The sequence below is a fragment of the Elephantulus edwardii genome, unplaced genomic scaffold (assembly GCF_000299155.1).
Source record: "Elephantulus edwardii isolate Elephantulus edwardi_28Jun2011 unplaced genomic scaffold, EleEdw1.0 scaffold00251, whole genome shotgun sequence".
Classification (NCBI taxonomy): Eukaryota; Metazoa; Chordata; class Mammalia; order Macroscelidea; family Macroscelididae; genus Elephantulus; species Elephantulus edwardii.
In genome coordinates this window covers 2,753,615-2,777,500 of record NW_006400001.1, presented here as the reverse complement: position 1 = coordinate 2,777,500, position 23,886 = coordinate 2,753,615, and the positions used below count along the sequence as shown (strand labels likewise).

General features: G+C 40.9%; 1 protein-coding gene across 3 annotated transcripts in view; it reads right to left on the bottom strand.

Annotated features, from left to right (window-relative positions):
- Nucleotides 1-23,886, bottom strand: part of PPARGC1A (peroxisome proliferator-activated receptor gamma, coactivator 1 alpha) — a 1,278,036-nt gene that overhangs the window by 26,051 nt on the left and 1,228,099 nt on the right. For all 3 annotated transcript variants that reach the window (XM_006899276.1, XM_006899274.1, XM_006899275.1), the window contains 3 exons: nt 2,305-3,220; nt 1,645-1,749; nt 1,337-1,457 (listed from right to left, as the gene is read on the bottom strand). In XM_006899276.1, the coding sequence (XP_006899338.1) occupies nt 1,337-1,457; nt 1,645-1,749; nt 2,305-3,220 (1,142 nt within the window). The remainder of the gene's footprint in view (nt 1-1,336; nt 1,458-1,644; nt 1,750-2,304; nt 3,221-23,886) is intronic.

Sequence of the window (23,886 nt, the reverse complement as noted above, 5' to 3'; positions counted from 1 at the left end):
AGTAGGGAGCTGGGTTATTTACATAGGTAAGCTCTGAGCTGCTAACTGGAAGACTGGATGTTCAAGTTCACCCAGAGGAGTACTGGAAGGAAGGTATGTCATTCTATTTCTGAAAACCAATCATGAACATCCGATGGAGCACTATTTTAATCTGAAATACACACAGTGATCATGTTGGTGAGTTTAACTCCTAGCAACCCTAAACAAAACAACAGATCTGAACCCTCTCCTGTTCTGTGCCAGGCTCACAGTCTCTGACACACTAAAGGCCACTGTTGCAGTCAATCTAGCTGGTTGAGGGTCTTCCTCTCCTCTGTCATCCCTCCAACTTTACAAGTATGGTGTCTTTCTTCACATAATAGCCTCCCCTTGCGACATGCCCAAAGCATGGGTGGCCCTGAGTCAGAATCTACTGAATGACAACAGGTTTGTTGTTGTTGATGTTAAGTGCCATTGAGTTGCAGGCGACTCATAGCAACCCAATGAAGGAGAGTCCTCGACGCTTGTGTGCCTTTCATCCTCTCTCCAGGTTCATAGGGTTTCCCGAGGCAAGCTATTATGGAAGTGGATGCCACTCCTCCTTCCAAAACAGTTTTGAGACTTGGGGTCAAGTATCCCCATTACTAAACTGCTGTGGAGCAGAAACCAGAGTAACATAAGTAGGATCTTTATAGAGATGGAGTTAGTACTATCTGTCCATCCAAAAAAACTACTACCCAGTACTAAGTGGTTCTGAAATACATAGTAAGTTCTTGGGAAACACTCTTAAGAAATACAGACATGTCAACCACTCTGGTTTTGATTCAGCACCAGCAAGAAAGGATGACTGTTCAGAGCAAATTTTCCCTTATACGTTCATTCAAACTAGCTTGAACCTAATCTCTTTATGGGCGAGCCAGTCCTTATACAGTCACAAGAGACACAAAAAGAGGTCCAAACTGAGACCAAACACCAGTACAGACTTATCTTTCACTCTAAGAAAGAGGCAGTGGAGAACAGTAAGGGAAACACATCACAAAGCCTAATGGAATCATTATCAGACTCAAGGAACCCCCAGTCCTTCTGCTTTAGAAGCCAGCAGTAGAGACGGCCAGAGTGAAAACATGAATGAGAAATGCACTGGCTTAACATTTTTCCTTCCACGAGGCTATCTAAGGGCGTGTGAAGGACTCACTGATATTTCAAAGGCAAAGCGAAACAGAACATAGCACATTTTAACAACGTGTTAGCTTTGGTTTGATTTTCCCATCTACAGAAGCAAGAGAAAAAGAAAATAAATAGTAAAGACTAGAGAGAAACCCTCTTTGAAAACGACAGTGAGCTCCGGGCTGCTTACAATTGCCTTCTGCCTCTGCCTCTCCCTTTGCTTGGCCCTTTCCGACTCCCGCTTCTCATACTCCTTGCGGTATTCTTCTCTCTTCAGTCTTTCATGCTGGTATTCCTCATAGCTGTCGTACCTGAGAGACAGAACTCCGTCACTATGTCAACCACCTCCTCCATCCACAGGAGCAAAGTTATTGATAATTAAGGGGAGAGGAAAGAGGGCTGACATGATAGGTTTTTAAATCTAAAACATAAAGGGGTTACCTTGTTATCTAAGACAAAAGGAGGGTGTGGGGGGTCGGATGAGAAGCGCATAAATACCTGGGCCTACGGCTGATGGGCGATCTTGACCTTGATCTTCCACACAATGGAGAATTCCGCTGGGCACGGTTTCTGCAGTGACTTGACTCGTAGTAGTGGCAAGATCTGGGAGAGAGGAGAAAAACAAAATAAAGGCATTTGCGACTGCTATGTAGCCCAAGTGTACTGGGGTTCCTGAACATCCTCTAGCATGCTGATTTAGGGAGGAGGAAAAAAAGACTTTTTACTTCTTAGGACCATTTTCATTTCCCAGTGACAGTGAGTGTCCATCCAGTCAGCTTAGCGGTCTGGGCATGATCTGTTCCCTCTCAGCAACTCTTATTGATGTTAACCCCCAGCACCATCTCAGGGACACTGGCAACATTATCTCCCAGGGATCTCAACTATCCTGGCACAGGGCAGCTCTCCTGGTAATGGAAAAAGTTAGATGAGCAAGTTTCTTACAAATTGCTCTCTCTCTCAGATCAGACCAGCTCAAGACACTGAACTCAAAGCTGACAGATGTAAGAGGAACTGGGGAAGAAGTCACGTGCAAAGACAGATCCTTTGGCTTTGGAAATTGGAACGTAGTGCTGGGCTAGCCTGGGGTTTGGATTTTACAGCTAAACTTTTACTTTCTGGGGAAGCCCCATGCTTTAGGTGGTGCTTGACAAAGTTTACCTGGAAGAGGATCTAGTGCCTGGGGACCTTGATCTTGACCTGGAATATGGTGACCGGGAACACGACCTGTGTCGGGAAAAGGACCTTGAACATGATCGCATCCTTTGGGGTCTTTGAGAAAATAAGGATTTGGGTGGCGACACTGAATCTCTACACGGAGAGTTAAAAGAAGAACAAGAAGGTGACACATCGAACAATGAATAGGACTGCGTGCCATCCCAAGGGTAGCTCAGTTTATCACTTTCATCCTCGCTGTCATCAAACAGACCATCCATGGCTAGTCCTGAATTTATAAACATAGGTAGTTTGGAGAACTGTTCATTACTGAAATCACTGTCCCTCAGTTCACTGGTCTTGTCTGCTTCATCATCAAAAACAGCTTGACTGGGATGACCAAAGTGTTTGTTCAGCTCGGCTCGAATTTCCTGGTCTTGCAGCTGTTTTCGGGTGCTACAAGGAGAGATCTGCTTGTTCCCCTCCAAAGTCTCTCTCAGGTAGCATGGGTCTGAGTCTGTGGGAGAACAAATTGGCCCCTGCCAATCCGCAGAGGCATCTTTATAGTCTAGTTGTTGAGAGTCTTGGAGCTCCTGGGAGCTATTAATGAGTATTTTTGATTTGGAACTGACAGACTGACAGTAGTCATGGTCACCAAACAACCGCAGGCTGGGCCGCTTGGCCTTCCTTTCATCAAGGCCACCGGTGAGGCCCGAGGTCTTGCTGAGCTGGGCATACAGCTCTGAGTGCTCGGGCCCCTTCTTGGTGGAGCTGTTTCCGGGGTTACCAGAAGACTCGCTGCACCGGGCCTTCTTAGATGGTGGTGGTACCACAGTCTTGCAAGAGGACTTCAGTTTAGGAGAAGCCCTGAAAGGATTATCTTGGTTGGCTTTATGAGGAGGAGTTGTGGGTGGAGTTAGGCCTAGAGCAGAAAAAGACAAAGAGGAATGATGACGGTGGGTAAGTGGGTTCCAGACAAGGGGAACAGAGAGTGTGCTCTTAAATGCCAGGATATGTGTCCTAATTGACCCATCAGTGCACGCACACATCAGTTAAAACTGAGAGACGGCTGTTGCCTTGCATCCTTGGAAAGGCTTTATAGCTGACCCTCCAGCGCATTTTCAGAGGCAGTGAAACATATGAAAAAACATCCATTTTTCTCTCACAGAATCCCTGGTGGATTTGAACCACCTGCCTTCAGGTTGGCAGTGTAACTCCTTACCATAGGCCACCAGAGCTCCCTTGAGTGAAGACTATAACATCTAAATTCATAGCAAGACCCACCAAACTGATTCTCTTCCCTTACTCCCTGCTACCAAGATAAGCCTAGAATGCTTCGCGGCATAAAAACCACAATTTTTCGCATTTCAATCATCAGTACTATCATAACCTGCTTCACAGAAAACATTGACCCTCCACTGTTGGCTTCCACAGTGTCAGGCACTACAAGCATCACCTGGTTAAGGGCATCATGTAAGTTACTTAATGCAAAATCCACAACCTTGAACTTGGGATCAGAGAGGACCCTCAAGAGCATGTGCCTGAAAAGAACTTTGTCAAGAGGCAAGTGGCTAGAGGTTATTTGAACTATCAAGAAAATATTATCCTGTAGCCAGTTAGACAATTAAAAAAAAAAAAAGATAAGTGAAGTTAACTGCAAATTCAAAGCAAATTCAGTAAAATGCACCAGAGTACTACAGGGAGCTCAAGAACTCTCTAACTCGGTGCCAATGATTCTTTGTCTCCACAGTTCATTAACTTAGTAAACCATGGCTAATGTAGGTATAATACATTCTTGTAAGCATAACTAATACATTCTGTCTAAAATATGGTTCTGCAACAGAAATCTAAGTGAATAGTAACAGTAAATACTGTAGTGCCAGTGGACCATTTGATTTAGAGTGCAGCATCAGCTTGGGTTAGGCCGGGAGATTGAAACTAACTCGGGGGGAGAAAGAGAGAGGGAGGAGAGAGAGAGAGAAGGAAGGAAGGAAGGAAGGAAGGAAGGAAGGAAGGAAGGAAGGAAGGAAGGAAAACCCCCATCAGCCACCAGGCTGTGGCTTTTCTACAGCAGGGTAGAGAATCCCAGGAGCAGCCGCTGAGGGAGACTCCTCGAATTGTGGTTGCCTTCCGTTGTGTTTCATCCCCCAGTGAATCCGGCTCTCATCTCTTGGTGCCAGGGAAAGGGAAGTATCTGAAATGGCTCCAGAGTCCAAGGAACTTTGAAGAAGGGCAGGCTGGAGTTCAAATGACTTTACGCTTACAAGGGAACATTTTAGTTTACAACACACTATCTATTTAGGAGGATAGGTAAACGCTATTCAGCAAAAAAGAAAATAAAAGAACTTTAAATTTCAAGTCAGCTAACAAGCCTGGGGTTAGACTTAAGGCAATTCCACATTTCAATGAAAAGTAGGGGGGAAAAACCTACCTTGCTTGAAAAAGGAGGAAAAAGTATAAAGGATCAAGTAGGTCAGAGGAAAGAGCACGCAGTTTTGACACGAACTAGAAGACATGCTCTGTCTCTCTCCTTCACACTAAGGGGGGCAGGGAATTAACTTTGCACCTAAAAGAAAATAACTTAGACTAATATTTGGCACATTTTTCTAGCACATTTCCCTAGTGGAAGGAGGAAAGAAGTCCTGGTAGTCCAGTGGTTAAGCATTGGGCTTCCATCCAAAAGGGTGGCAATTGGAAGCCCAGCAGGAGGAATATGTCCCAGCTTGCTGTAAAGATCTGCAGCCTTGGCAAACCCAGGGGGCAGTTCATCTCTCTCCCATGGGTAGCTTGGTGTCAACATTCACAAAATGATAATGAGTCCAGGAGCTATTAAAGGATAAAACAATATAAAATGATTGGAATTTTTAGTTTCCTCCAAGAAAAGTTCAGAAAGATACGGAGATATAAATGCAAACAGGAAAAGGTCACAGTATCAGCTCTTGCCACACCTCAGTTCAAAACGTTTCTGCCCCATTTTTAGCAGCCACTGCTCTTGGTGTACCCTGATCTCCATATGTAGAAAAATATTTTAAAAAAAAACCCAAACTCAGTACCATGGAGTAAATTCCAACCCATTGCATGGTACCAGCAGTCAGGAAAAAAAGAGACAAAATCTGCAGTTAGGGACCTTTCCAAATTATTGAGGAGTAGTGATGTCAGTTTGAGGACTAATGTGTGTCTGACTCAGGCCATAGTCTTTCCAATCACTTGCTATGCATCTGGGAGCTGGACAATGAATAAGGATGACAGAAAAAGAATTGATGCCTTTGAGCTGTGGTGTTGGAGAAGAACACTTAACACCCCATGAGTAGCTAAGAGAATGAATAAATATGTGTTGGAGAGGATGCAGCCAGAGAGCTCTTTGGAGGGAGGAATGATGAGGCTTCACCTCACATACTTAGGGCATGTTGCTAGGAGGAGCTATTCCTTGGAGAAGAACATGATGCTGGGAAGGGTGAAGGGCTGCGAAGAAGAGGAAGACCCTCAACCAGGTGGATTGACACAGTGAATACTGGAATGTGTTCTAGTGTGTCAGAAAGTGTGAGGATAACACAGGATAGAACAGGGTTCAGATCTTTTGTTCATAGGGTTGCTAGAAGTCATACTCGACTTGATGGCAACTAACAACAACATTACCAATAAGAAGCAACCCTTCACTGGGTTTGCAAGGCTGTCCATCTTTACAGGAAAAGACTGCCATTTTTCTCCCATGAAGCAACTGTTGGATGCATCCTGGCTATTAGCAACCCAATGCAATACAACATGAAGGACAGAACCAGGTCTATTTTAAGGGGAGCAGCCTGAATGAATGGATTATCCAATGATACACCTGGCTCACTGGAGCATACTCCTTTCATGACATCTTCATTGATGAATTGGAGGAGTTTAGCTTTTACCTAAACTAAGAAAGTTCATTATGATCTAGTTTTTCACTCATTTCTGCCTTTTCTTTCCCTTTTGCACTTTCTCATTTAACCACACTGATTTTGACCACCTACCACCTTCAAGTACTCTTACAAAACTCTTCCTAATACTGATCCTATCAAAGAAATGATAAGTCTGAGGAGGCTAAGATGCTTAAGGAAACAATGTGCTAATCTGTCTTGACTGACTAAGTATCAGTCAAACGACAGTGCCTTGAATTGGAGGAAATAACATTTAACATCCTAAAATTAAACATCAAAAACCTTTTAAAAATAATTTCAATTTAGAATAAATATTAGATTACCATTTTTAAAAGATCATTTACTATCAGGTCATTCGGGGGAGGAGGGAACATCCGACTTGTTACTGAATTGGAATCAATTCATAGTTGACTCTCTTGTGGTTTTCAGAGACAGTTAATCATACGAGAGGAGACTGTCCAACTGTCTCTTGAGCAGTAGCTGGTGGTTTCTAACTGGCTGCCTTTATGTTGGTAGTACAATTCTTAACCCACTAAGCCATCAGAGTTTGATACCAGTCATCAATTTATAGTTGTGTTACCTCTTTTTCAAAGTTAATTATAAATGGTGGAATGTAGTTTCTTAGTGGGAGGTCCTTTGGGTTTATTTTTTGAAAATATATCTAAGTTCTTTTTATTTTCAAAATTTTCCTGTATTAAGGGCCCTTACATCTCAGTGCCCCAAAAAACAATTTGGGAAGTGGGTTAAACCTTTGTAACAGGATGGTTCATAGACCACGTGTGGAGAACCACAGCCCTGTGCTGTGTCTGCGGGGCCTGTGGCCTTACCCGCAGGTGTGTGTATGTTTTGACTGACATTTTGCATCTATAAAAAGAAACCCTAAACTTCAGAAACACCAAATTAGGCCACTATTAAAAAGAGACGAGTCTAAAAATAGCTCTGCCATCTAGGGATTTTAAATATAGAAAGTCTTTTTAGTCTTGAAAATTTGAAACCCTTGTCCTAGTACCTAAGCTCATTATCACTTAAATAACTGACTCTCAAATTGCTCTTGGGATTGGTGACACTCTGATTGTAGTTCCTTTGAGTTCGAAGCAAAGCTTTGCTCCCATGTCAGATGCCAGACAGCAGGTGGAATTGAACAGATGTTCTGAACACCTACTACGTGTCAACTACAGAGCCAGATGGTGGCATCCGCTGTCCTTTCTGTGACTAAAGAAACAAATCTGTTAAATTTGAAATGGATTTTCTTGCAAACATGCTTACAATTTGCCTAAGCATTTAAAAGACAATCATCTTTGTCCTGTGAATGAGAAGTATGATGGTTGAAATTTGCCACCACTTGTTGAGAAAAAAAATAAATAGTAATCACTTGGTGGATGGAAAATATTTTAGAATTGGGAAGTAAGTATGTTAGCTCTAGAGTCCTAATGATAAAAAGTTGTGCTACCAACCCAAAGGTAGGTGGTTCAAATCCACCTGCTGCTTTGCAGGAGAAAGATAGGCAGTCTCCTCCCATGCAGTTTACTACCTCTGAAAGCCTGCTGGGAGGTCAGCAATGAGTCAGTAAAGACTCAAAAGGGCACCACAAGAAACAACAAGCAAGTGAGGAGAAGGAAGATACAGGCAAATTCCCAATTCTTTCTAACATGTCTTAAATCAGAGAATACAGAAGAACAAAACAGATAAAGCTCAAGAACATAAACAATTATCACCAAGTACAGAAGTGACATTCTGTTTTCAGATACAACTGCAACTGAAAGTTAAGCAAAGTAAAAAGTTTATCATGCAATTTTTTTTTCTCCTCTCTCTCACCACTAACTAGTTTCAAACTGTTTTCAGAGTTGCTGATGGGACAGGGAAGCTTTCTCTGCTCCCAAGCCTGCCAGTTCCAGTAATCCCACGTCACCCGCCCAGCACTGTCTGCCCTATGATGGGACAGAGGTCAACACTCAATTCTTTAATGACACTGCCTTCGCTCATCTCCCCACTAATCGCTGCATTCTCAATTTCATGCCACCAGCCTAAATCAACAGTGCTAATGCCTCCCATAACCCCCGGATTATTTCCTCCTTGTTGATTTTCCGGGGAATGTGTACATTTTGGTGTTGAAAGTACAAGGTATATTCCGTGTTCTCTCTTGAACCTAGCAGATTTTGACAGATTTATGTGAGGACAGATGGCCATTACAGGCTGAAGGCTGACAAGAGGCAGTTCAGAGCATTGTTAACACACTTGCACAAACTCTCAGCTGAGCAGCGCTGTGCGGAATGTAATTCAGACTATAGCTTTTTTATTGCTGCCTATTTTCTTTTGTCAAAAGAGCCTGCTGTGCAGAGCAACAAATGGCTGCTATTACCCAGAATGTAATGGGTGTCAGACAAATCACGTAACACAAACAATCAAGAGTATGCAGGTCATATTTCAACAGAGCACAACCTTAGCAATATTTATGATTACTGCATTGAAATGTGCTCTATAATAAACTAGTGCCTCTCCATCACTCACACTTATGCACTTCTGCGCGGCGAATCCGCAAGAAGTGGGACACGCTACAGCCGTCTTTCCAAGCAGTGCTCTTATTAAAAAAAAAAAAGTCAAAGATAAGTTTGGTTTTGTCCTCCATTATGGTCTATGAAATTCTTTTCTTGGAGGAGGTTTTCTCTTTTTTTTTTTTGGCTGTTTGTTGTTTTTGTTTTTGTTTTTTTCCTTGTTTGTTTTGTTTTTAGTTTGTGGGTTTAACTGAACAATTCTGATAAATGAGGAATGCTCTGTTGTTTTTTTGATTGTTGTCTTTGCTTTTGTTTGTTTGATTGGATTTGCCCTGCCCCCCCCCATCCACCCAATGACTTTAACAGGGTTTGTTATTGTTGTTGTTGTTGTTGTTGTGTATCTTAAAGTCAGAACCGACCCAGAGCTGAGCCTCTGGCGGTTTTCAGAGGCAGTTAGTTAATCACATGGGAGGAGATTGCCCATCCTCCTGCCTCAAACTGCTTCCTTCAGGATTTCATTGCAGCTTCTTGCAACTAGAGCACCCCTATTTTTTAGTAGTAGTAGTAGTAGTAGTAGTAGTAGTAGTAGTATATAATGGTAATAAAGTATTATTATTACTATGAAAATTTTTAGCATTAACAGAATATATCACTACTTTGAGCTCTGGTGGCCTAGTGATAAGAAGCTGTGCTGCAATCCCAAAGGCACACAGTTCGAATCCACCAGCTGCTCCAGAGTGGAAGGATGGTCTATCTTCTCTCATGAGATTAACTGCCTCTGCAAATCCACTGGAGGGTGAGCTATGGGTCAATTCTGACTCAAAGGAACACAAGAACCCCCTTGGGGTTGATGGTACAATTCCTTACTCACAGAACACCACAGATGGGTTAACTTGTGCTGTTGTTGTGGTTAGGGGTAATCCAATGGATTTTAGGGAGCTCTGGTGTCTTAGTGGTAAGAATCTATGCTGCAATTCTGAAAGTATGCGGTTCACATTCACCACCTGCTCAGTGGGGGAAGCATGGGCACTTGTCTCCTTTGCAATTAACTGCCTCTGAAAACCTGCCAGAGGATTAGCTACAGGCCAGTTCCAACTTGATGACACACAAAAACAATTGCTAAATCATGATTATGTTATCCATTAAACATCCTATAGACTACATAAAAAACAAATATGATTTGAATGGAACTTTTGAATGCCTTTGAGCTGTGATGTTGGAGAAAAGTACTGAATATACCATGGAATGCTAAAAGAACTAACAGGTTTGTTCTAGAGAGGGTTAAACCAGGATGCTCTTTGGTGGCAAGAATTCTGAAGCTTCGTATGACATACTTTGGACATATTGCAAGGAGGGACCAGTCCTTAGATAGGGACATCACACTTGGGAGGGTAAAGGGACAGTGCAGGGGAGGAAGACGCTCCATGAGATGGATTGATTCCGTGACTGGGGTAATAGGGTAGGTGTGTCAGAGACAGTGAGGCTGACACAGGTTAGAGCAGAGTTTAGGGCTGTTGTACATAGGGTCATTATGAGTCACAGGCGACTTGATGGCACATAACAATAATCACCACCACCACCTCCAAAGTGCTCCTCAGAAGCAAAAGTGGTCAAACTTCTTATCACTTACTTTGGGCACATTTTTAGGAGGAACCAATCCTTAGAAGGATATCATGCTGGGAAGGTGAGGAGTCAGGTCAAACAAGGTACCAGACACAGTGACTGTAACAATGGCCTTAACAGGACCGAGAGCGTGAGGATGGTCCAGGATCGAGATAAGTTCACACGTGTTGTTCATTGAGTCACTAGCAGTTGTCGCAATAAACTTGAAAGTACATAACAACAACAGCACAAATAACAACAATTTATGCTAAACAACAACTTCCTTGGAGTTTACTTAACAGCAGAGCTTTACTCTGTCCCATCCAATGAATGCATTTCTTATGGGAAAACAAAGAAAAGGTGAGCTTCTAGTCTACCTAAAAATACAATAAACCAGTAAGAATAAAATAAAATAAATAAAATAGACTGTTCTTTGCAATCACTTGTTATGCATCAGAGAGTTGGACAATGACTAGGGAGGACAGAAGGAGAATTGATGCCTTTGAGCTGTGATGCTGGAGAAGAGTATTGAATGCACCATGGACTGCCAAGAAAACAAGCAGATTCATCCTGGAGAGGGTTAAACCAGGCTACTCCTTGGAGGCAAAGATTCTGGGGCTTCGTCTGACATACTTTGGGCATGTTGCAAGGAGGGACAGGTCCTTGGAGAGGGACATCATGCTTGAGAGGGTGGAGGGACGGCACAAGAGGGGAAGACCCTCTATGAGGTGGATTATTTCAGTGACTGGGGTAATCGGGATGGGTGTGTCAGAGGCAGTGCGATTGGCACAGGATAGAGCAGGGTTTAGGGCTGTTGTACATAGGGTTGCATATGAGTTGCAAACGATTCGACAGCCCATAACAACAGCACTCTAAGTAACGGAAAGACCAAGAAAAGAGGAGCATCCCTTGTTCTTGGCATGTACTTTATGCATCATGGATTTGGAGAAGGTGGCCAAGCCAGCATGAGAAGGAGACTCTGTTCGTTCTATATAGCACTTGGGAAAATATTTGCTTGGTAAAGGCCATAGCTCTTGGCTTCCAAGTATCTTCCTGTGCCTCCTGCCAGGATTATCTGAAGATCTCTACGATCCAGTGACTAAAAGGTTTATCTTTCCTGTCCAAGTCCTCCCAGTGCCTCCTTGGGTATGGCAGTTGCCATCAGGCCATTGTGACTTAGAGTGACCCTGCCTTTGTTGTTGTTATTAGCTGTGCTTGAGTTGGCTCTTTGTTCATTAAAACCTCAGACACAACTGAACAGAAAGCTGACCAGACTGGACCAATGGTATCTGTCCATAGGAATGTTAGTATGAATTGTATTGCTTGGTTTCACAAGGAGGTGGCCAACCCTTTCTTCTTGCTCTGTATTTACCTGTAAACTCTTCCAAAAACTGTCCAGGAGGAGTCTAGCAACACATGAGCTTCTACGGAGAGATGGGTAATGGTTGAACAAGACCTGAGGTTGGTCTTTGGACTTCTAAATGGAAAGGGAAGATGAGAATTCCATCACTGAGCTATTAACATCTCCTGTTCCAGTTTTTACCACTTTTGAAATATTTTGTGTATCAGTTCTGGTTGCAGGAAGAGGACACTTTCCATACAGGTATCCCCATGTTCTTGACCGGCTCTTAATCACTTCTCATAGTGTTCAGAGTAGTCTGAAAAACTGGTACCCAGAGGTCCACAAATCAGACCTCAGAACTGACGTGGTAGATGCTCTGTTATCCTTGGCTTAGAAGAAAGGGAGGGTTCCATTTCCAGGAAGGAAGATTGAAGAATAAAGTCATCACTGGTTTACGGGACACTGGGTTCAAGAAGAATGAAGTTTGAAAAAACAAAACAAAACATGGAAGATATGTACAGAATTACTGTACCAAAAAGAATTAGTAGATGCAGAAAACTTTCAGGAAGTATTATATGAACAAAAGCCAATGGTAACCAAGGAAGAGGTTCAAGCTGCATTAAGGACAATGGCAAAAAATACGACCCCCGTAAAAACAGAGAAAAAAAAAAAGGTAGAATCTGAAGGATATAGCTGAAATATGGAAGAAATTCCTGACAACAACACTTGCCAAATATTAGAATAGGTTATAAAAAGAGCCTTCTGAGTCCTCTTTCTGGGGTTCCTCAGTTTCTGAACTGGATCATATGTCCTGTTGCAGTCACTTTGCTTTTTAAAGGTTTTGTTTTGAAAACTACCAATGACTGTACATGTTGTCCTCCAGCCAGGTTCCCTATGACACGTGCAAAGCAGCATGCCTGTCTTCCACATACGTGTACCACATGTGTGAGCTATTTGCCAGCATTTTGCCCACCACATTAAAAACTCTCCTTGCGACAGAGTCAGAACTACCTCATAGCCAACCTTCCACCAGAGGAGATTGTCCGTCTTTGTCTCTCATAACTGCCAGTGAATTCAAACCCTCCAAGAGGTGCCACCGTATGGGTTAGCAGCACCAACCCCTTGTGGATGAGGACACAGAAGGGAAGGATTCAGCAGGGACCTGAAGAGCTCGGGCAAGGCCCAATGCTGATTGATTTTATAAAACGTAATGCATGGGAATGATTGTATGAAGCACAATACGCATGAAGAGTGGTGTGAAACACAATGTTCTATGTGAGCAAGCAAATGTAAAACACAATTAAATTACATTTAAAGATATTAACCAGGCAATGGAATAAGGAGAGCTCTGAGGCTCTCAGGATCCTCAACATGTGTGCATTCAGGAATGAATCCAGTGTCGAGACTGTGTCCGGAACTGCACTGTCCACTGAGAGCGAGAAGGGAAGGTGGCTGATAGAATGCAGTCTATTGTATTAGAAAATAATTGCAGAGTTTGTTTCAGAATTGTTGGGAAACTATTTTTTGTTGTTGTTGGGAAACTATTGAACAGCTTTAAGTGAGGGAATGAAATGATCAGATATTTTTTAAGATTTTTTTCTTAAAGAAGCTTTTGTTGTTGTTGTTGTTGTTATGTGCTGTCGAGTCGCCTGCGACTCATAACGACCCTATGTACAACAGCCCTAAACTCCACTCTGTCCTGTGCCAATCGCACTGTCTCTGACACTCCCATCCCAATTATCCCAGTCACTGAATGAATCCACCTCGTAGAGGGCTTCCTCTCCTGCGCTGTCCCTCCACCCTCCCAAGCATGATGTCCCTCTCCAAGGACCGGTCTCTCCTCACTACATGTCCACAGTAAGTCAGACGGAGCCTCAGAATCCTTGCCTCCAAGGAGCCACCCGGTTTAACCCTCTCCAGGACAAATCTATTTGTTTTCCTAGCAGTCCATGGTATTCTCAGTACTCTTCTCCAGCACCACAGCTCAAAGGCATCAGTTCTCCTTCTAGCCTCCTTGGTCATTGTCCAACTCTCTGATGCATAACAGGTGATTGCGAAGACCATGGCCTGTATCAGACGCACCTTAGTCTCCAGAGAGACACCACTGCTCTTCAGCACTTTGGAGAGGTCCCTAACAGCAGACTTTCCCATGGCAATGCGCCTTTTAATTTCCTGGCTGCTGGTGCCAAGACTGTTGACTATGGAGCCAAGCAAACTAAAGCTGTATACAATCTCAGTCTCTTCACCATCCACCCTGCTGCTGCCAATTGGTTCAGTGGTGAGAATCTTTGTCTTCTTGACATTGAGCCTCAATCCATATTATAGGCTGCAGTCCTTGACCCTCTGCAGCAGGCGCTTCAGGTCCTCCTCAGTTTCAGCAAGCAGGGTTGTGTCATCTGCATAACGCAGATTGTTGATAAATCATCCACCAGTCTTGACCCCACATTTCTCCTCATAGAGCCCAGCCTCCCGGATAATCTGTTATGCATATAGGTTGAAAAGGTATGGAGATAGGATGCATCCCTGGCGTATGCCCTTCCCAATTTTGAACCATGCAGTGTTTCCTTGCTCTGTTCTGACGACTGCCTCCTGGTCCAAGTATAAGTTTCGCATTAGAACGATCAAGTGTTCTGGGATTCCCATTCTTCTCAGAGTCAGCCACAGTTTGTTATGATCTACACAGTCAAATGCCTTTGCATAGTCAATGAAACACTATAAATAAAAGAAGCTTTTATTTTTTAAAAAAGGAATTTTAAACATGATGAAAACATACCATTGTGAGAATCACATTCAGCTGAGGAAGTTGGAGGAAAAATTGCCATGGACAAGATGTGATAGGATGGCAGTATCATAACTAATTATTTTTCAGTGTAGGTGTGTTGGCCAGAGTCACACTCAGTGAGTGAGACTGACTCAGGACAGAGCAGGCTTCAGAGCTGCTGAACGTAGGGTTGCTATGAGTCACGGGTGACTCGGCATCACATAACAACAACGACAATGCTATATTCATTTCATTATGCCTCATTTATTACTTTATAAGAAGAAGCTGTGTTACAGTCACACAGGCACGTGGTTTGAATTTCCCAGCTGCTCCATGAGAGAAAGATGGGCAATTTCCTCACTTAGGATTTCTGCCTCCCCCAACCTGCTGGAGGCTCAGGTATGGGTTGGTTCTGGCTCGATGGCACGCAACAACAACAATAACCAAAGCAATAATAATTGGGATTCTCTCTCTGTATGAATGTGTGTGTGTGTGTGTGTGTGTGTGTGTGTGTGTGTGTGTTTTAAATGTTCTGAATTGTCACTTTCTATGTCTCCTACTTAAATTATCACCTGTCTGGGTTGACATTGCTTTGCCATTCTGATTTCTAAAAACTGAAAGAATACCACTCTGAAATCCCCATATGCCACAGATTGAAATGCCTTCTGCCAGAGGAGCATTTTCTTTCTCCTCATCTTGCTGTACTAACAGATATTTTGAAATCAAATTAGTTTTTGCACCTGTAAGAGAAAAGAGTGGGTTGTTTGTTTCTTGGGTTTTTTATCAGCCCAAATGAGCTGGTTTAGGACATTCGCAAAGAGAGAGACCAGCTGGCAATCACTAATAAAGCAAACTCCCTATCTCATGCCTCCTGGTTCCCAAAGACACTGCAGATGGGGCACCAGGGACTGTTCTTGAGGTCTTAGAATCTTGCCGACTCTGCATTTCCACTCAAATATTCTGAAAAATTGACTAAAAATGGTGAGAGCTAACAATTTAAAAAAAAAATTAAAAAACAAAACAAAACAAAAAAAACAATGCAGAAAACATCAGGAGACCTACACAGCAGCTCGATCCAACAAGTAATTAAGTGTGTGGACCAGAAATCAACAAATCAACATTATGAATGTGGATTCCTTCCTCTGCACCCCCTGCAGCACCAGTGGCAGACATCACTAATTGATCATGACAGTCCTACTGAGCGAGCGCTTGGTCCCAGAAACATTCTGAACACAATGCTCCTGGAGCCAATACCAATCAATGGCATTTGATGGAAGAAAAGAAATCCATTTAACATCGTAGGTGTCTACTGTCTTAAAATAAAGGCTTTAATATGGAGACACACTCTGTAATCAAACAGACCTATTTTGAACCACCACATAGCTGGATATGTCTATCTGGATCTGTATAATTAGCTCTCTCTCTCTCTCTCTCTCTCTCTCTCTCTCTCTCTCTCCCCACCCCGGATCTCTGCTGGTGCTCAAAGGGAGTTGTGCTGCTAACAACCCAAAAGTGGTGACTCTCAGTGGCTCATTGGGAAAACACAATTTCTTCCTTTCCAACTTACAGCCCTTGAAAACTAGTGGAGAGTCAATTATGAGTAGGCACATGACAAAACCCACAATATCCATCTATTTGTAATTGTCCTTGAATTGGAACTGAATCATATCTCACAGCAGGTTTTCAGTGGCTGTATGTTGCAAGGGAGGAGTCTGCCCATCTTTCTCTACAAAGCAGCTAGTGGATTTAAACTGTGTGCCTTTGGGATTCCACTAGGTCATCAGTCACTCTTGCCTGCCCTCCTATCTATATTTCTTGTTGTTGTGTGCCATTGAATTGACATTAACTCATAACTGACTGTCTGGTGGGTTTTCAGAGGCAGGGGTAAGTATATTGCATGGGAGGTGATTGTCCATTCTGGGTAGATTCATACTGAGTGCTTTTATGATTGCAGCATAACTTCTTACCACTAGGCCCCCAGTGTTCTTTAAACAGCCATATAAATATACACATATATACAAATGTTGCTGTTAGTTGACTAATGACACTGAGTCATAAGCAACCCTATGTACAAGAGATTGAAGTCTTGTTGGCCCTGCACCATCCTCTCACACCTTCCACTGTGCTTCAGCCCCTTGTTACAGTCACTGTGTCAGTTCACCTTGTTGAGGGTCTTCTTTCCTTTCCCTAACTCTCTACCTTCCAAGCATATTGTTTATTAAGAATATCTAAGAGCAGATTTTTTTAACATGTTGCCGCAAATGACGGCAAATGTGTTTCTAAGCATGGTCGTCAATTTAAAAAGTGTGCGGCATCGTGTGATACCAGTGTGCGACTCGTATCACACACACCCCGAACAAAAAATAACCTAATATAAGAGAATATTACAAAGAGTATCACTTTACGGTCAATAAAAACGCACAAGTGAAGACAAAAGTTGGAAAGATGAGCATCAATGTGCAATGAACTCAGTAGAAGTCAACATAGAATTACTAATTAAAGAAATTAATGAGCTAATATTTACTGAATGTATACATAATATTATATGTTGGCAATGGTTTATACTTTTCACATGTATTGTTTCATTTAATCTACATGATGTCTGGTTGAATATGAATATTTTTATCTCCACTTGATGTATAAGGAAGGACTGAGTCTTAAGAAAAGATACGGAATTTGAGTAAAGTCACACTCGCTGAAAGGCCAGTCAAGATTTTAACTCAAGTCTTTCTGACACCAAAATCCAAAGTAAAAAGTTTGGAACAGTATAATTAGCTATGTGGTCTGTCTTCTTTTTTTAATTAAAAAAAATAACTATGATCATACTTTCATTTAGAGCTTTGCTGCTTATAAATTGCTCCTTTACAGAATGAACAAGGAAATGGACTTTTTTTCAAATGTAAAAAAAAAATAAAATAAAATAAATGATTGAACTTCAGCAATTTTACATTTCAATCTACACATTAGTACTTAGAATTGGACAGCAATTTCATTTGGGAATTACAAATGTAACTTTACAGTTGAAGAAACTGAGATGACATTTTTAAAAATTTAAGAGATAAGCAAGACCCTAAGAAATGAAGTATCAGGGAGGAAAGCTGGGTGTTCCATCTGATGGTTCTTTACTGAATGTAATGGTCACAGCAAATCAGCCCTTGGTGAATTTGTATTTTTACTCTGGTCCAGTAATAGCTCCTCCCTCTTCCATGGCCCACGCTTCAAAAGCTAACTCAAATGTTCTTAGTTCTTAAGGTTCCACACTTCAATTTAGTCTTATGAAATTTGTTGACGTTGAGTTGACTCTCTTTCACAGCGACCCTAACTAACAGAGTAGAAGTGTCCTCTGGGTTTCCAAAGCTGCTGCTGTTGTTGGTAGGTGCCATTGATCTGAATAGGACTCATAGTGACAGTGACCCTATGAACAAAAAATCTGAACCCTGTTCTATCCCATGCCATCCTCACATTTCCTGACACAGAAGAGGTCATTGCAGTGCTCACATTGTCAGTCCACCTGATTGAGGGTCCTCTTCTCCTTCGCCGACTCTCCTCTCTTCTCAACATCATGTCCCACTCCAAGGAATAGCCCCTCCTGGCAGCATGCCCAAAGTATGTGAGTTGAATCCTCGTTATTCTTGCCTCCATTGAACATTCTGGCTGTACCCTCTCCAAGACACAATTGTTTGTTCTTTTGGCCATCTATGGGATGTTCAGTATTTTTCTCCTATACCATGAATCAAAACATCAGTTCTTCTGTCATCCTTATTCATCGTCCAACTCTCAGATGCAATTGAAAGTTGGTTGTAAAATTGGTTGATTGGGGTTTGGCTGTGGTGTGTGGGGTGTTTTGTTTTGTTGTTGTTGTTGTTGTTTTAATTTCACTAACAATCATGTGTAAGTTGATTGGCAGTTTTAATTTAATTACCAAACAGCTGTGGGTTAGAAGTCTCTTGTTTAAATCAAGCAGGATCTGGTGGGTGGACCTTTGTATTAAAATTTGGTTGGGTCCTGCTTAAGAGTCTCCAGTTTGGGAGCCTTCTACATAAAGCAGTTGGATTCTGGAGGGTAAGTTGTCTTGATTTAATTAAAAGACAGGTGTAAAATGTTTGGTCATTTTTTTTTTTTTAATTTTGTTAACAATCAAGTGTAAGCTGAATGACCATTTTGATTTCGTTAACAACCAGCTTTGGTTTAGAAGCCTCTTTCCAAAGCTGTAAATCCTTAAAAAAAGCACACTACCATATCTTTCTCCTGTCACACAGCTTGTGGGTTCGAGCCTTCCAATCTGTCATTTCATAGCCAAGTGTTTGACCATTGTGCCACCAGGGCTTCCTAGTTCAGTCCATGTAGAACTCAATTTCACTTGACAAAGGTATGGTCTTAACAGTTCCTTCAGTCATGCATAAACTGACTTTCTAATATTATGCAGAATCATTGTCTACAACTTAAAGTTATGTTTCAAGGCTCCCTTGAATAATACCTGAGCTAACTTTGAGGCACAAATAAACCAGTTAAACCCTTCAAGAGAAAATACCCTCTGCCAAGCATTACTGGGAAACAATGATATTAATGAATATTTTGAGGGAAAATGGAGATATGGGCATCTTGTTGTTGCTATTGTTGCTACATGCCCTCAAGATGACAATGACTTATGTTGTTCTTATGTGCCATCGAGTCATTTGTGACTCATAGTGACCCTTTGTACAAGAGTCCTAAATTCCATTCTATCCTGTGCCAACCTCTCCATCTCAAACACACTCATTACCACCATTCCACTCACAGAATCGATCCATCTCATCGAGGGTCTTCCTCTCCTGCACTGTCCCTCCACTCTCCCAAACATGATGTCCCTCTCCAAGAACCAGTCCCTCCTTGCAACATGCCCAAAGTATGTCAGATGGAGCTTCAGAATCCTTGACTCCAGGGAACATTCTGGCTTCACCCTCTCCAGGACAAGCCTGTTTGTTCTCCTAGCAATGCATGGTATATTCAACACTCTTGTCCAGCACCACAACTCAAAGGCATCAATTCTCTTTCTGTCATCCCTACTCACTGTCCAGCTCTCTGATGCATAGCACGTAATTGCAAAGACTATAGCCTGGATCAGGTGCACCTTAGTCTCCAGCCTGACATCATTGCACTTCAGTACTCTTGAGAGGCCCCTCACAGCTGACTTTCCCAATGCAATTCATCTCCTGATTTCCTGGCTGCTGTTACCAAGAGTGTTGACAGTGGAACCAAGTAAACGAAAACTGTTAACTATCTCAATCTCTTCACCATCCATACTGATGCTGCCAATTGGCCCAGTGGTGAGAATCTTAGTGACCCTATAAACAACAGATCTGAATCAAACACAATCCTGCACCATCTTCAGGATCTCCTCCATGCTTAAACTCAGTTGCAGCTGCTTGTCACAGTGACTGTGTCCATTTTGCTGATGCTTTGCCTTTCCCAGGACGAAGTCTTTTTCCAAGCAATGACCCTTCCTTAAAACATGCCTCAAGGACGTGAGATGAAGTTTCAACACCATATACTGCACGGTATTTCAAATCCAGACAAATGCTATCTAAAAATAGCAATATCCTCCTCACCTCCTCTCTACATCACAGTCCAGGTAGGTTAAACATTTCCCCTACCACTTTCTTTCAGCATCCATTATTTCTATGTCTCTGTTTCGTTTTCCTAAATGATAATAAATTTAAGTTATCTGAATTTGAGGATCTAAATACTGTCTTATTTATGGCTCTATTTCAACTTTCTCGATTTATATCTTCACTTTTATTCTAACTCAACAGACAAAACATCACATTTAGGGCCCCCCTTTCTTAGAAAGTGGCCAAAATGATGATTTAAAAAAAAAAAAAAAACAACCCCAAAACAATAACCCAAACAACAACAATAACTATTTTTTCTGCTATTTATATAATGTGTGTTATTTCCCCAATGTGTTTTAAGTTCAAATCTTAAAGATACGAATTGTTTATTTAGTTCTAACTGGGGGCCAAGCACCATGTCATTCATTTAATGAATTATTTTCTATGCCTTACATTTCTTGTTTACCCAGTAGGGTATACTGTCAAGGTAAAGCAGATATAAGAAAAAAAAGGCAATTGGGAATAATGATTTCCATAGAACTCCATTGATTGCAATTTTATCAAGAATAAAATATTTAGGCTAGTAAAGTGAATGCTGGTTCACTGACAGAAGTAAATTCAGTGTATACAATTTTAAGGTTTTCAAGCAATAAAAAGTAGTATCTTTTATACATCTCTGTCTTGCAGAGTGAAGAATATTAACCTTTTAAAATTATAACTGTTGTTGTTATGCACTGTCAAGTCACCTGTGGCTCATAGTGACCCTATGTACAACAGCCCTAAACCCTACTCTGTCCTGTGACAATCTCACTGTCTCCGACACACCTACCCCCATTACACCAGTCACTGAATCATTGTACCTCATAGAGGGTCCTCCTCTCCTGCATTGTCCCTCCATCCTCCCAAGCATGATATAAATGATTTAAAACTCAGAATATGATCTTAAGAAGAAATATTAAGACTTATTAATAAAAAGGGGGGGCACTTTTGCTTTTTTTAACTTGAGGGGGGAAGAGGCACTTCTATTTTTTTTTGTTTTTTGGGGTTTTTTAGATAATGCCACTGTCTCATTCACAGAATAAATTAAAGTTAAATAATATGCTCATTGGCCATAGATTAAAAAATAAATTTATAATAAATTTATTATAAATTTAAAATACATTTTAAAAATTATAATACCCAATACTAGCAAAAATGCAGTGAAACAAACATATCCCTATAATGCTAATGAGATTAGGAATGGATATAATCCCTTAGGAATCAATGGGACAGTATCTTTCAGAAGTCCTAAGTTTTATTTTATTTCCTTCACTTCAGCATTATGAACCACCTGGAATGTATTCTGAGAAAATAAAATTAAAACATTTTGAGAATAAAGATTTCCACTGTGTTAAAAATGGTAATACTTTAACATAACCTAAATATGCAACAATAGGAGTATGATTAAGTAAATATTGTTATGCCTACTCAAGCTAATATTACACAGCAATCTAAAGCCCTACTAATAAAGCATTTGTGATAATATGAAAGTTTCTTATTAAAATGTTAATTGAAAAATCAGGATGCAAAATTATACACATACAAAGAATCACAAAAATACAGAAACATCCATAGTGAGAAAAGCTATTCATATCTTTACATCATAGACGTATTAATACAGTTTCTGCAAGTTTAATTTTTTTTACATTTTCTGTAATAAGCTTACATCATTTTATAATCAGATAATAATAAAATGTCTTTCTTTAATGAAAACCTTGGTCTTGATACACACAGGGGAAGTTCCTCATCTTTCTTACAAATAAAGTTAGTGTCTAATGACCACAGAAATTCTTAGCTAACTTATATCTCTTCGTTGAGTTATTGCCAAAAGCTGTATTTTCACAAAACAGTTAATGCCCATCAAATTGTCATTGAAATATTATAACATAATAAAACACTTATGAATAAATAATAATTATTTCCACAAGAGACTCAATAAATGTGTGGTGTTGTTGTTAAATGCCAAGTAGAGTATGACTTGTGGCAATCTTATGAATAGTAGTTCTGAACTCTGCCCTGTCTCTGCCCTCCCCACAATCCCTGACATCTTTGAGCCTATTTCTGCAGACACTGTATCAATCCACCTCATTGAGGGTCTTCCTCTCCTTTTCCATCTCTCCACTTTCCCAAGCATGATGTCCCTCTGCAAGGAGTAACCTCTCCTAAAACATGTCCAAAGTATGTGAGATGAAGCTTTATCATCTTTGCCTCCAAGGAGCACCTCTGGAAGCACCTTCTCCAAGATAGATCTGTGTGTTCTTTTAGCAGTCCGTGGGATATTCAGCACTCTTCTCCAACACCACAGTTCAAAGGCATCAATTCTTATAGTACTATTTAAAAAAAAATCAAACCCATTTCCATCAAGTTGCTTAAGCATGATAGTGACCAGAAAGGATAGAGTAGAATTCTCTCATAGGGTTTCAAAGGTTGTAAATCTTTACAGAGGCAGATTGCCATATTTCTCTCTCATGAAACTGTTGGTGAGTTTGAACCATCAACTGTTGTGTTACCAACTGAGAGCTTTAACTGTAGGCTACCAGGACTTCATTGTCTCTGTAACAGATGCTGTCAAATGAGTTATAGCTGGTGATACCAGAAAACACTGGGGTAAATTAGAACATAATTACCAGCTTTTGCATTCAGATGACCAGTGAAATGTATTTAATTCTTTTTCTTCAGAGAGAAGCATGAAGTAGATGTCATCTATATCATTAGTATGATCTTCACAATGATGAATAAATCCCTTGTTAACATATTTAGTATCAAAGAAAAGGTCCTTCTCTTCTCTCACGATTTAATTTTTAATGTATATTTAAATGTTCTAAGTAAAAATATAATTATGAAAACTTATATGCTTTAATCAATTTCACAGATAAATATATCGATTATTCAATACTGATCAGGTAAGAAGACATATACTATCAGCAGAAAAAAAGTTACTTAGGAACATATATGACAATTATAATTTATTTGAGAAATAGCATCATATATGGCTAAGTGAATATGTATGTACGAATGTGTATATGTGTTTATATGAGTGTTAATATACATGGGCACACACATTTGTGTGCATGCCAAAAAATTAGCTATTCTACTGTTTAACCAACTCATACACTAAATCTTTCATAAGGAGGTAATTTAGAAAACACCAAGTGTGAAATTAAACTAAATGACAACAACCACAGTGTGCATGGACACCACTGTTCTGGTTGAAAGCATCTTGTTTAATCTACTGTTCCTTTACCTTTATCAGCAATGGCCAGAACCAAGGCACGTCTTTTTTAGACATTCTAGGAGTCACTTTCTGGTGGGATTCAGATAACCAACCTAAAACACCGAATGCAAGGTCATCTTTTCTAGCCAACTCAGAAGTCTACATGGAAAATGGGAGACGAATAAATGTCTTAAAGGTTAGTCCAAGTTCTTCTTCTATGTGTAAAGTAATGGCCGCCTAATTGAGTTCAGAAGTCCTGACTGATGAGGACATTCCTCTTATTAAAAATATATATTGAGACATTTTTTATTAAAGTGAGTAAACATATTCTTTCTTTATTCACTTTTGAAAGAAGAATGTAAAAAAGAAAATCTTAAATGCTTTCCTACAGGGAGTTCTGGTGGCCTCACAAAAGGAGATGTGCCACCAACCCAAAGGTGAACAGTTCAAATCTACCAACTTCAACTCATACAGACATGGGCAATATCCTCCTATTCAACATCTGTCCTCTGAAAAGACCTACTGGGAGGTCAGCTATGACTTGGTTCCAACTCAGTGACACACAACAGTATTTGGAAAACATTAAAAATGAAGCATTTATAAATAATATATCTAGGTTCAAATCTTATTCTCTACCTTTTG